This window comes from Scyliorhinus canicula, chromosome 18, assembly GCF_902713615.1.
Source record: "Scyliorhinus canicula chromosome 18, sScyCan1.1, whole genome shotgun sequence".
NCBI classification, from domain to species: Eukaryota; Metazoa; Chordata; class Chondrichthyes; order Carcharhiniformes; family Scyliorhinidae; genus Scyliorhinus; species Scyliorhinus canicula.
The window spans coordinates 81,444,773-81,458,132 of record NC_052163.1 but is presented as its reverse complement, the minus strand read 5'-3'; the positions used below and the strand labels follow the sequence as shown (position 1 = coordinate 81,458,132).

Sequence of the window (13,360 nt, the reverse complement as noted above, 5' to 3'; positions counted from 1 at the left end):
ATTTCCTTCCTTAAAAGGGCATTAGTGAACCAGGTGGGATTCAGGAACAAAGAAAACTGAGTCTAGCTTTCAATTCCAGCTCCCTGTTGTTGTGCAACTTATGTTCAGGAGGTTCCAACATGTTAATGCAACATTACAATTTGTAAGTTTCAGCCCCAAATGTTAGAAGTAATTGAAAATAGTCAAATGAACACTTTAAAGAAGTTCATTACCTGCACACCTCAAAATTAAGACTGCCAGTGACCAGCATATTCATTAAATTATGGAAACCAGTAAGTAAAACTTTAATATATATCCCACTCCTAACAAAACATTGTAAAGTGGTTTGGACAAGAACGACCATGATTCCTGTGTTACAAAAGCAAAATAAGTCAACTAACATGCTTACTGCAGTGGCGCCCTGGATTTAATAACACCCAGCAGAACAGAAGAACACACAAGAATTAAGATCAAGAGTAGGTTATTCAGTCCCTCGAGCATGCTTTCTTATTTGATAAGATCATGGCCTCAACATCCACTTTCCTGTCCTCCCTTGTTGAGCAAAAATATTCTATTTAATCCTTGATAAATTATTCAGCCTCCACTACCCTTCCCCAAACTCGCAGAGGCTAAGTGCCAACTTTCAGACACTTCCTCCTCCCTCCTCCTGGATCATGAGCCCACCGAGCATCAAGCCATTGTTTCCAGGATCACGGACCTCATCTCCTCTGGAGATCTTCCCTCCAGAGCTTCCAACCTCAATCTCCAAACCCCAAACAGCCCACTTTTACCTCCTCCCCAAAATCCACAAACTTGACTGTACAGACCCATTATTTCAGCCTGCTCCTGCCCCACTGAACTCATTTCTTCCGATTTGGACTCCATACTCTCTTGTCCAGTCCCTTCCCACCTATATCCACAATTCCTGATTCCCTACATAATATCAGCTCACGGGCCCTAACCGCCTCCTCTTTACAATGGATGTCCAATTCGTCTATAACTCAATTCTCCACCAGGATGGTCTGAGGGCTCTCTGCTTCTTCCGCGAACAGAGGCCTGAACAACCTATTCACCACCATTCCTCCGTCTGGCTGAACTTGTTCTCTCTCTGAATAATTTATCCGTTAAACTTGTCTCACTTCCTCCAAACCAAAGGCGTGGCTATGGATACCTGTAAGAGTTGGATCCCACAACTCGGTACATTGATGGCTGTTTCGGTGCCACTTATGTTCCTGTCTGGACCTGGAAAAATGTATCAGTTCTGTTTCCAATGTCCACCCCTCTATCACCTTCACATGGTCTATCTTCAACATCGCTTCCTGGACCTCTCAATTTCCATTTCTGGGGATAGACTGTCCACAAGTATCCAAAACAAGCCCACTGACTCAGACAGCTCCCTCAATGACAACTCTTCACAACCCACATCCTGGAAGGACTCCATCCCATTTGCCCAGTTCTTTTGCCGCCGTCACGTCTGTTCCGATGATGGCACTTTCCAAAACGGTGCTGCTGACATGTCTTCCCTAATTGTGGCTTCCCACCTATTGTGGCCAGACTCAAAACGTTAGCTCCGTACTCTCACCACAGATGCTGTCAGACCTACTGAGATTGTCCACCATTTTCTGTTTTACTTTCTAATTCTAGCTTCCACAGTAATTTGCTTTTAACTTTTCCCAAACTGTTTACAATCATAGCCATGCTTCGGTAAGGAGACCAAAACTAAACACAATAACCCAAAGGCCCTGTATAGCTGCAGCAACACTTCTACTTTTATATTAGGTTCCCCTTGCAATAAACATCAACCTGCACACCAACATTGTGATTCATGTATCAGGACACCCAGATCCTTCCGTAGAGTTCTGCAGTCCCCCTCCATTCAAATAATATATTCCATCTTTTGCCTACTTGCTTAACCAATCTAAATCCCTTTGTAGACTCGTCGCCCCTTGACAACTTACTTTCCTATCTATGTGCCTTTCCTATCTATGTGCTATCAGCAAATTTAGTAATCACACATTTGGCTACTTTATCCAAGTCACCATTATAAAACAATCACAGATTTGAATATATCATAATTGAACTATTATGTACGAAAAGCCACAATATCGCATTCTCAGAAAAACTTACTTAATTCCCTGGAAATTTCAGGAGCTCTAGTTTCATTCACTTGAAGTTTGTGCAGTAATTCTGCCACTATGTGCTGCTTCACCAGATACAATATCACAGAATATCGCTATAAGAAATAATCAAAGAGAAACAGTTAAATTTAATGGGCAGATACAAACCTCCTTCAAATAAAATTCTAGTGTGGATACCTGCATAACAAAAACTCTCACAATAACAAATGGAGATTTGTATTATAAGAAACAAAACATTATATTAAATAGTCACATATTGAAGCGCAATGAGGGTTTTACCTTGGCAAAATGTCCCCAAAATATATTTAAATAGTTAGCTCCACGAGATGTCAAATTGAGTAGTGGTGTGATATCAATGGGTCGACATGGTCTTTTTGGTTCTACTCCAGGTTTATTTGATGAAAAGTAACTCTTAAATTAAAAAAAAAACGGAAGGTTACAAACTTTTGGTAATAAAGTTCAACGTCAATCAACATTGCAAGTTAAGGCCACAGAAGATCATTCAGGCCTTCAAAGTGTTCAACCTAAAATCTTTCGCACAACATATTCAATATATCTTTATCATTGGGTGGTACAGTGGTGCAGTGGTCAGAACTGCTGCCTCAGGGCGCCGAGGACCCAGGTTCGATCCCAACCCACTGTCCATGTGGAGTTTGCACATTCTCCCTGTTACTGTGCGAGTCTCACCCCACAACGCAAAGATGTGCAGGGTAGGTTGATTGATATGGTCATGCTAAAATTGCCCCTTATTTGGAAAAAAATTATTGTGTATGTACGTAGCAACAGGAGATTAAAAGCAGGTATGGATTCTCTTTTCATTTCTGTTTCTGGAGCAGAAAGATCACCCTATGAACAGAAATCTCACCTACAGCAAGGAAACAAGGCTATTCCATTCAACTATGCTGGTGTTTCTGTCTTCTGTCACCTCTCCACCCAATCTCATCATCTTATCCTTCTAACCAGGAGATCAATGAATATCCCGAGACAGACTTTGACAGCAATAAGACGGGATGGGGAAAACAATGGAATAACTTGGCCAAACACTCTTGTTCAAAAACAAAGGGTAGTTCTAGACTTTCAGCTGTCAGTTTGCGCTAACAAGATGAAAGGTCAGAGTCCTACAAACCACCAAGGCAGGACACATGCAAAACAAATGAACAGAACCTACAATTGGTGGGGACACAGATCTTGCGTGCCATCTATACCTTTCCACTCTCCATGCCTTGATACTTTGTAACTCGATTTCTTTCCAAGCTAGTGAACTAGCAAACGTGTTTCAAACAATGAAACAGTATGCAAAATTATTTACTATTTGCAGTTTCCAACTTTGAAATTGACATTTATCCTTAATGAATCATTTCAACACATTATGCATGACTGAAAATCCAGATTGATGCGGCTAGCTTCCGACTTACATAGGCCATCCCTCCTTCTAACACCACTTTGCAGCATGTTACCCATCCAAACAGCTGTAGCGATGGCATGGGTCCTATCCCAATGTCTGTGATACTCCAGTAAAAAGAACATTTTGTTATTTTGAGCAACTCAGCTGTACCACCCCTTCTCTTCGATCTTATTATCTACTACCCTACCAAATCTATGGAAAAAAATAGTTAATGCGGTAAATCTGAAATAGAAAATACTGGAATTCCTCAGACTAAGCAGCATCTACAGTGAGAGAAACAGAATTAATGTTTCAGATTGATGACCTTTCATCAGAATTTGAACTGAAATGCTAACTGTTTCCTTCACAGATGCTGCTTGACCTGCAGAATAGTACCAATTAATTTTCTGCCCAAACCTGTTGGTAACCTCTCTTCCCTAATCTCAATCAGCTCTTGCGCTGAACAGTGACATCAAGAGACCTCCCAGCCCCTTTCTCTGATGTTTCTTTTACTCTGTCGTAATTCAATCTCAGCCTTGTATATCAAAATAGCACATTTCATTAGCACCGAATACTGACATCACCCAAATATTTATAATCTCCAATCACTTCACCTTCCTCATCACTCAGAACCCCATGTTCAATTACAATATTTTTTACTCAGCACTTTTGGAAGAAAATCATCACCCACCCACTCACACCCACTCAAATAACTCCTTTCTACAGCCAGTCAGTCTGCTAAAAATAATTGCCATGTCTCTGCTTTTGACATTCTCATTGCTTTCCGTAGTGACAACTAGCTCTCCAAAATGTGATATAAACAGACCCCATCACTTGTGGAACCCCACACTCATCCCCCTCAAGGCGAATTTCACCTTGCCTGAAAACAAAAACTCCATTAAATCCCCCAGCCAGCCCAGAGGGCGGAGAAAGTGACCTCCACCCCAATAGGGGCCTGCCTGTGAGTGATCAACGAGATGAAAACACATCTGCTCTCGCACCCGCCTGCATCGTGGGCATCAAGGTAGCATAGTGGTTAGCACAGTTGCTTCAAGGCCCCAGGGTCCCAGGTTTGATTCCCAGCTCGGGTCACTGTGTGGAGTCTGCACGCACTCCCCGTGTCTGCGTGGGTTTCCTACGGGTGCTCTGGTTTCCTCCGACAGTCCAAAGATGTGCAGGTTAGGTGGATTGGCGATGGCAAATTGCCCTTAGGTTAGGTAGGGTTACTGGTGTAGGGGGATAGGGTGGAGGTGATGTCTTAAGTGGGGTGCTCTTTCTGTGGGTAATGGACGGGGCATGGAAGAGGATGGAGATGGCGTCCTGTGTGAATACGGGCCTGGAGGCGCTGGTAACGGCGCCGTTGCCACTCCCTCCAACGAGGTATACTAAGAGTCCGGTGGTGGTGGCTACCCTGAAAATTTGGGGGCAATGGAGACGGCATAGGGGGGAGGTGGAGGGCTCGATGGAGTCCCCGATACGGGGGAAATCACCGGTTTGTCCCGGGGAGCGTCGATGGGGGGTCTCTTAGCTGGCACAAGGCAGGTATAAGGAGGTTGAGGGACCTGTTTGTAGATGGGAGGTTTGCGAGCTTGGGTGAGTTGGAGGGGAAGTTTGGGCTCCACCCGGGGAACATGTTTAGGTACATGCAGGTTAGGGCATTTGCCAGGCAGCAAGTGGCGGGGTTCCGGGACAGGGTGCTCTCGGGGTTGTGGGTTGGAGGGGGGAAGATTTTGGACGTGTACCATGTTATACAGGAGGTGGATGAGGCCTCGGTGGAGGAGCTGAAGGGTAAATGGCAAGAGCAGCTGGGTGAGGTGATTGAGGAGGGGACTTGGGCGGATGCCCTGGAAAAGGTGAACTCCTCCTCTTCTTGTGCGAGGCTTAGCCTCATACAGTTCAAAGTGCTGCATAGGGCTCATATGACCGGGACGAGGATGAGCAGGTTCTTTGGGGGTGAGGATAGGTGTACTAGGTGCTCGGGGAGCCCAGCGAACCATGCCCATATGTTCTGGGCATGCCCAACGTTGGGGGACTTTTGGAAGGGAGTAGCAAGCACGGTGTCGAGGGTGGTAGGATCCAGGGTTGAGCCAGGCTGGGGACTCGCGATATTTGGGGTAGCAGCGGAACCGGGAGTGCAGGAGGCGAAAGAGGCCGGTGTTCTGGCCTTTGAGTCCCTAGTAGCCCGGCGTAGGATTTTGCTTCAGTGGAAGGATGCGAGGCCCCCAAGCGTGGAGGCCTGCATCAATGACATGGCGGGCTTCATTAAGTTGGAGAGGGTGAAATTCGCCCTGAGAGGGTCGGTGCAAGGGTTATTTAGGCGGTGGCAGCCTTTCCTGGACTTCTTGGCGGAACGGTGGGGAAATAGGCCGGCGGCAGCAGCAACCCGGGGGGGGGGGGGGGGGGGGGGGTTTGGTTCGGTGGGAGGGAGAATTGTTGGATGTGGCGGGTGTTATCTCTTTCCTTTTTGTTGTTTTCTTTTGTTTGTTTTTGTAGTTGCTGGGGGGGGGGGGGGGTTGGTTTCTGTTTTTATGGTTGTTTGGTTAATATTGTTTTGTTGTTTATATTTTGTGAAAATCTTAATAAAAATTATTTTTTAAAAAATAAGTGGGGTGCTCTTTCCAAGAGCTAGTGCAGACCTGATGGGCCAAATGACCTCCTTCTGCATTGTAAATTCTATGATCTCGGACATTCCAAATTTGGCCTCTAGGGGATTGGGCTTGAAGTCCGCATGTACGATCGTTGACATGGTGCTGAAGAACGACCCCCAAAACCTCCCCAACTTCAGACAGGGCCAGAACATATGCACATGATTGGCTGGGACTCCTACTGCGCTGCTCACACACAACCTCCACCCCTTTGAAAACCGGTTCATCCTTGACTTAGTCAGGTGCGCCCCATTTTTAAATGAATCAACCCCAACCTCGCACGAGGTTGAGGTATTCACCCTCTGCAACACCTCACACCACAATCCCTTTTCCAGCTCCATCCCCACCTCCTCCCACTTGACTTTGACACAACCCCCCACCACTCCCCGAGCCATCTACTTGGCTTTGACGTGCCCCCTCCCTCCCTGAGACGCCCTGTCGTCCTCCAATATCTTCCCATAAATCACCAAGGCCCTTTTTTACAAAATGCCACACCTGCATATACCTGAACCCCCCCCCGGCAGGGACTCCATACTTTGTCTCCATCTCCTAGGCATAAACCCGCTACCAGCACCCGCAACCCCGACTCCTTACAGAAACCAGCTTCCAACTTCACACACAACGTCTCCGACTCCCTACTCGAACCCCGCAACTTCCCAGTGTTTGCCATTCAATAATTAGCAAGTTTGGAAGGGACAAACCCCCTGTCGCCTTTTTTGGAGCACCGTCCTCCTAATCCTTGCCACTTTACCCAACACTTTAAATGACGAAATCAACCTTTCCCCCCCCCCCATAAAAAATGACTTTGGTAAAAACACCAGCAGGCACTGGCAAAATGCTCATCTTGACCGCATGTACCCAGCCAGCCAACAAAGGGAGCGACTATCCACCTCAGAAAATCCTCCTTAACCCTGCTCACTAAACTTGTAAAGCAGATGTCCACTACCAGACTATCTTCACACAGCTATTCTTCTACTTCTTTGCCATTCGAGTGAGCCAGAACTTCTCCCAACTGAACATCAGCAAGACAATGCCATATTTTGGTTGAGATATTAAAGTGAGGTTGTGACTGCCTTCATGTGGATATAAAAGATCACATGTTACAATTTCAAAGAACAGGGATTTCTCCCAATGGGATGGCCACTAGTATCACTCAATCAACATAACAAATAAATTACATGAGTTAGTATTATAATGTTATGGGACCGTGCAGTACATAAACTGGCGGCCGTGTTTCCTGCATTACTGATAACAAAATATTTCAGGTGATAACAAAATATTTCATTGGCATATAAAAAATATAGAGAGTTTTAAAACTACACATTTTCTTGGTTTAATAGTTGCAAAGCCTAGATTTTGAGCTCTGGTGTGTCTTTCTATTTTTCAGTTTTTTGGAAGCAAAAAATTTCAAAATTATAGTGGCAAGTTGCCGACCCTGTTACTTGAAGACCTGAACTGCACATGAAAGTATTACCTGTTTTTTTACTTAAGAGGAAGTTAGATATGTGCTTGAGGGAGAAGAAGCAGAAGGATAAACTGATAGATAAGTAATATGAAGTGAACTGAAGCATGGCACCCACCGTTAGTCGACATTGGTTCTGGGTTTGACATGATTATGCCTTCAGTTAATTAACACGTTAATTAACATTAGCGAGTGATCGCTGAAGGCTGTGCAGAATCCGATTGCATTGATTTTCGTATAATCAGGAACAGAACCATTTTAGTGGCCAATTTTTAAAATTTTAAAATATTTTCAATACATGCATCATGGTCCTGCAAAATTACTGTGATCCTGAACTCTTCTATAAAAACTCAAAAACATGACCATTGTCATTGAGGACATGACCACTGTCAATGAGACAGTGGACGTTACTTCCTGCATGTTAAGGAGGCATGTGATAAAGCTGCTGTATTTTTATATCTAATGCTGTTATTTTGTTTTAATTTGTCACAAATTAGCAACCTCACTCGGAGGTCATGGGATAGGCGGTGTGAAAAATGGAGACTCTGTCTCACTGCTACAATAGAGATTAGGTCAATGGACATTGTTGAGTGTAATGGAGGAAACTATAACTGCAATTAGCTGTGCTGGACTGAGATGGGATTGTTTGTTATTAACACTGGTTGGTCTGATATGAAATAATTGCAAATTCTAACAAACATTTGTCATCTTGACCAGCACAAAAGTGTCAGGAAATTTACACTGAAAACTCAAGTAGCTGTACAAAGGGAATTCAGGAGCAGCCCTGTCCAGAAGCAGCGCTGTCTTTCTGAAAACAGGCTTGAGAGATTCAAACAGAGCTTTCACATCTATACAAAATGATGAGATTGATTCACTCTCTATTAGTTGCACTTGAGGGGATGTTAGACAAACATACAAAAGGAGAAAGGAATAGAGTGTGATAATGTAGTAGAAGGCTCGTGTGGAACATGACCAGCATGGATCAGATGGACCAATCACAGCTTGCGTACTGTGTTACTCTATGTAACGCATTTTGAAATGTACCGAGATTGTAAAAGACATAGCATAAATGCACATCCGTCTTTCTTGGAGATTCATGCAGTTTCCACCCTAATATTTATTCATCTTTGGGGCGGCACGGTGACGTAGTAGTCAGCACTGCTGCCTATGGCACTGAGTACCCGGGTTCAATCCCGGCCCCGGGTCACTGTCCATGTCGAGTTTGCACATTCTCCCCAAGTCTGCATGGGTTTCACCCCCACAACCAAAAGATGTGCAGGTTAGTTGGATTGGTCATGCTAAATTGCCCCTTAATTGGAAAAAAAAATGGATACTCTAAATTTAAAAGAAAAAAAATAACAAATATTTATCTCCATTCTCCCAGCTGCTTGTTCAGGCAGAGCTCAACAGTACAATAGCTGGGTGCTGGACCACAAACTAATATTTCCATTTCACCCAACAGCATAGCCCCACATCCAGTTCTTCCACTCACTCCTTGCCCACTAATATCAAAATTGCGTGTTCACTCTATCCAATCACTGTTGATTCCTCTAAGTGCTGTTTGCGGCAGGCTTGTTGCACTGGCCCAAGGCACATACAGGCCATGCTTGGAGAGTTTCCGAGCAAGCTCCCAAGTTGGGAGTAGAAATTTAAAGAGGCTACCCATAATAATTTCAAATAGGATCCTTCAAGCTGGATGATCATCTCCAGCTGGATGATCACAACTGATTGGACTGAAATCAAACCCTGGTACCAGTAATAAAAGAAATCTCAAATCCATCAGTCCCCTTTCATTCTGATCCCACAAAGTCACAAATTACAAAATCCCTAGCACTAGGTAACATTCAGTAACAACACTTGCTGTGCTTTACAATTTGCAGCTTGCTCAATGAGCAAACTGCATAGTCTGATCAAGGTGTTCTTGTTGACCCTGATCCCAGAATGAAAGAGACAGCGAAAGAGAGAGCGTGCGCAAAGTTGTTGAAGAGATAAGGGTGAGGAGGGATGGGTGGGTGGAGAAAAAATGTGAATTATAAAAATGCTAGATGGCATGGTATCAGCACAAGAAACTTGTTATAACTAGACCATGGTTTTCCATTAGGGATCGTAGTTTATCCCCCCACTGGGGAAACAGGTTGTTTCCATCCTACTATTTCTGCTAAACAGTTCAATATTGGTGACGAAAAAGTGATGTAATTTTGCATGTAAAAAATTCCACCTTTCAAGTTTTAAAATTTGCTTGCTTGTCCTTGTATGTGATTAGATAGCATCAGCTTACCGTAAAAGGACACACTCTTGAGTTTACTTTTACTGACAGGTAGGGAGGATACTGGTCTTCTTGAATAATTGTTGTATTTGAGTGGCAAATCCTTGAAAATAAAAAAAAATACATTAATCCTATGTTGAAAAAAAATAATTCCCTACCACTACTTCCATCATAATACCTCTTCTTTAAGAGACCAAACTCTAGACTATAGCACTTCTTAATACTGGTCTGTGCTCTTCAGATGCCAAGAGATGCTGTTCCAACACATGTTTTTAAAATTTGCCAGAGTCGGACCATGCCACAACTTTAACATGCAGATTCCAACAAAAGCGTGGTTAAGATTAGAAGAATTTGCCTAATAGGAGACTGTTGATTGCACCCACCAGATTCCAAACTTTCATTTGAGAGGCCGAAGCTCTGCCATCAGTTACCAAGTAAACACAGAATATCTGCCTATGGTGTATTACAATAAACTATGAACACAGTCTGCCTACATATTTGAGGTACAGGAGAGGAAGAGAAAAGGAGAGAGGAAAGAAAACTAATATAGAAAATGGAAGTCTGATCATTTCCAGATATAGTGTTTTGTAACCGAAGTCTAATACTCAACACATCCACATATACATAATTATCCTTGCCTCCACTTATAATGAGAACACCGACCAGGATCCAATTCAATATTGATTCCACTTGTTGTGAATAGACCACCTTAACTCTAGATTATTCTTAGTCACCCCTGTGGTCAGACTATTTTGGATGAGTTTGGTTGATCAAGACGGCTATCATTGCAACTGTGCTTGCAATTTAGAAGCCCAGAAAAAATGTATTAATATCTGCTTTGCACAGGTACTGCTTTCCCATCACGAGTCTGGGACATTCTTAAAACAGCACAGGCTTCAGTTGCTCATGGTCCAGAAGGACTGTGGTTTCTCATTACACTCCCTCTGCCACACACCCTTTAATACTTTCCCCATCTCATTTTCTTGGTCAGACATCACGGTTTATAAAACAATGTATTGGTAGGTTTGAGTGATCTACATCACAGGAAATCTGCTATAATAATAACTTATTATTGTCACAAGTAGGCTTACATTAACACTACAATGAAGTTATTGTGAAATTCCCCTAGTCGCCACACTACGGCATCTGTCCGGGTACACGGAAGGAGAATTCAGAATGTCCAATTCACCTAACAAGCACGTCTTTTGGGACTTGAGAAAGGAAACCGGAGCACCCGGAGGAAACTCACGCAGGCACAGTAGACTCCGCACAGTCAGTGACGAAGCTAGGAATCGAACTTGGGTCCCTGGTGCTGTGAAGCAACAATGCTAACCGCTGTGCTACCGTGCCGCCCTCATATTTTTAAACAATAACTAGCATTTACTTAGTTTTTTAACTTAAGAAGATATTCTAAGATGCTTCACAGGAGCAGGCAAAATGTATTAGGATGGGTGACTAATAGAAAGTGTTACGTTTTTAATACTTCGGAAACGAAATTCATACGTGGGTTGTCAGCATCACTGGCAAGGCCAGCATTAATTATTCTCGAGAAAGTGGTGATGGGCAGTCTTCTTGAATTATTGCAGTCAATGTGGTGTAGGTACAAGCACAATGCTGTGAGGGAGGGAGTTCCAGGATCTTGTCTCAGTGAAGGTGAAGTAATGGTGATATGATTGGTTCTAATTGAGGGTGGTGAGTGATTTGGAGGGGAAATTGGAGTTTCTGCTCTTGTCCCCCTAAATAAAAATACTGATGGTTTGTAAGGTGCTGTGAAAGAAACCCTGACAAGTTGCTACAGTGTGCCTTGCAGCAGCCACAGTGCCTATGGTGGAGGGAATGTATGTTTAAAGTAGTTGATCAGGTGTCAATCAAGCCAGTAATTTTCCTGAAATGGCATCTCTGTGCTGGCATTTTGAAAGAGCTATTCATCTAGGTTGTCATGGCACACGTTTATACTATAAAAACATTTCAACTGAACTGCCCTTGCAAATTCCTTTCATCTCCAAAACCTCCAAAGACACGTCAAGCCACCATTTAATATCATTTTCATTAGTTTAAGAAGCTTACAATAAAAATTGTCATAATATAAAGACAGGTATATGATGGTGCACAGACAGGCAGTGATTGACACACAGGATGACCAGTGAACACACAGAACACAGCAGCCAATCACCAGACAGGACACGACCACTATAAAGCCAGAGGGCACTAGTTTTCCCGCTCACTTGGGATCCAGCCACTGAGACAGTCAGAGCCTGTGAGCAGCAACTAGAACATACACCATGTGGTAGTAAGATAGTCTGGTCAGGTTAGCCTCAGGTCTCCAGTCAACTCAGCATAGTGTCAACCCACAGTTAAAGTATGTATGATAGCTAAGAGTTCAATAAAATCGAGTTGCATTTCTTCAAGTGTTGGAAGCCCGTCTCTCTCACTGCTCCAGTAAACGCAGTCCTCGCAGACCCAGCTTACCCAACTCATCAAAAACCTCATCACCAATTACATGTCAAATACAATATTTGTGTCCTTTTCTGAATTTTATTGGTCCCTGTTTCTTATCTCCTGTCTTCTTCCCTTACTGGGAGCTTTGTTTTTTTTATTTCCCCCATCTTCTCTCTTTATTTATTCCCAACCTCTCCCCGTCTCTCTCGATTTTCCCAGGCTTTCGTGCCCTTATTGTGCTTATGCTTTTTATGCAGCCGCACGGAGCAGTTGTCTTCAGTGGTCCACATCTCCAGTTGTGTGTCCCCCCCCCCCCCCCCCGCAAAAACAAAATAAACGGCATCTCCTGCGCATGCGACAGACAGGAAAGTGATGCACATGTGCGGTTCCGAATGTTTTATGTTGGCGGAAAGGGCCAGGCGTGCGCAGATGATTTAAAAAAAACACCAATGTAAAAAATCCAAACACACATGTGCGGCTTGTGCACGCTTTGTATAATCAACTTTTTAAATCCGAACCGCACATGCGTGGCCTATTCTCAGCCGCGCATGTGTAGGAGAATAGAGGTTCATCAGGACTTGGAGATACTAACCAATGAACTGAAAACGAAGATTAGATTTAGTTTATTTCAATCATTTGGAATCTTATTTTGCGGCGCACTTGTGGAGCCTTCAAGGCACACCTTTGATCTAGTCACATTCCTTGTTCTTTCCTCATTGTCCTGCAAATATTTTCCTTGTAAGAAATTGGTACTGAATCTGGTAGTTGCAGGACAAGAAATTGGAAAATTCCAGCCAGTTAATCCACTATCTCAAAATAATACTGGTACCTGGAACTGCTTTGTTTAGTGACCAGCTTTGAAACTTCTACAAAGGACAAGAGAAGGCCATTCAGCCAGTTCTGCCATTAAATTGATGATGGCTGTTTAGCTCTTTATCTGCCTTGTTTTTAATATGATGTGGAGATGCCAGCGTTGGACTGGGGTGAGCACAGTAAAGTCTTACAACACACTACTTCCTCAGGTGAAATGCACAGGTGTAGCAACTT

General features: G+C 43.6%; 1 protein-coding gene across 1 annotated transcript in view; it reads right to left on the bottom strand.

Annotated features, from left to right (window-relative positions):
• The window catches only part of LOC119953645 (E3 SUMO-protein ligase PIAS4-like), a 115,493-nt gene that overhangs the window by 25,598 nt on the left and 76,535 nt on the right, over positions 1 to 13,360 (bottom strand). The window contains 3 exon segments of the mRNA XM_038778116.1: positions 2,107 to 2,212; positions 2,397 to 2,528; positions 9,887 to 9,977. Coding sequence (XP_038634044.1) covers positions 2,107 to 2,212; positions 2,397 to 2,528; positions 9,887 to 9,977 — 329 coding nt within the window.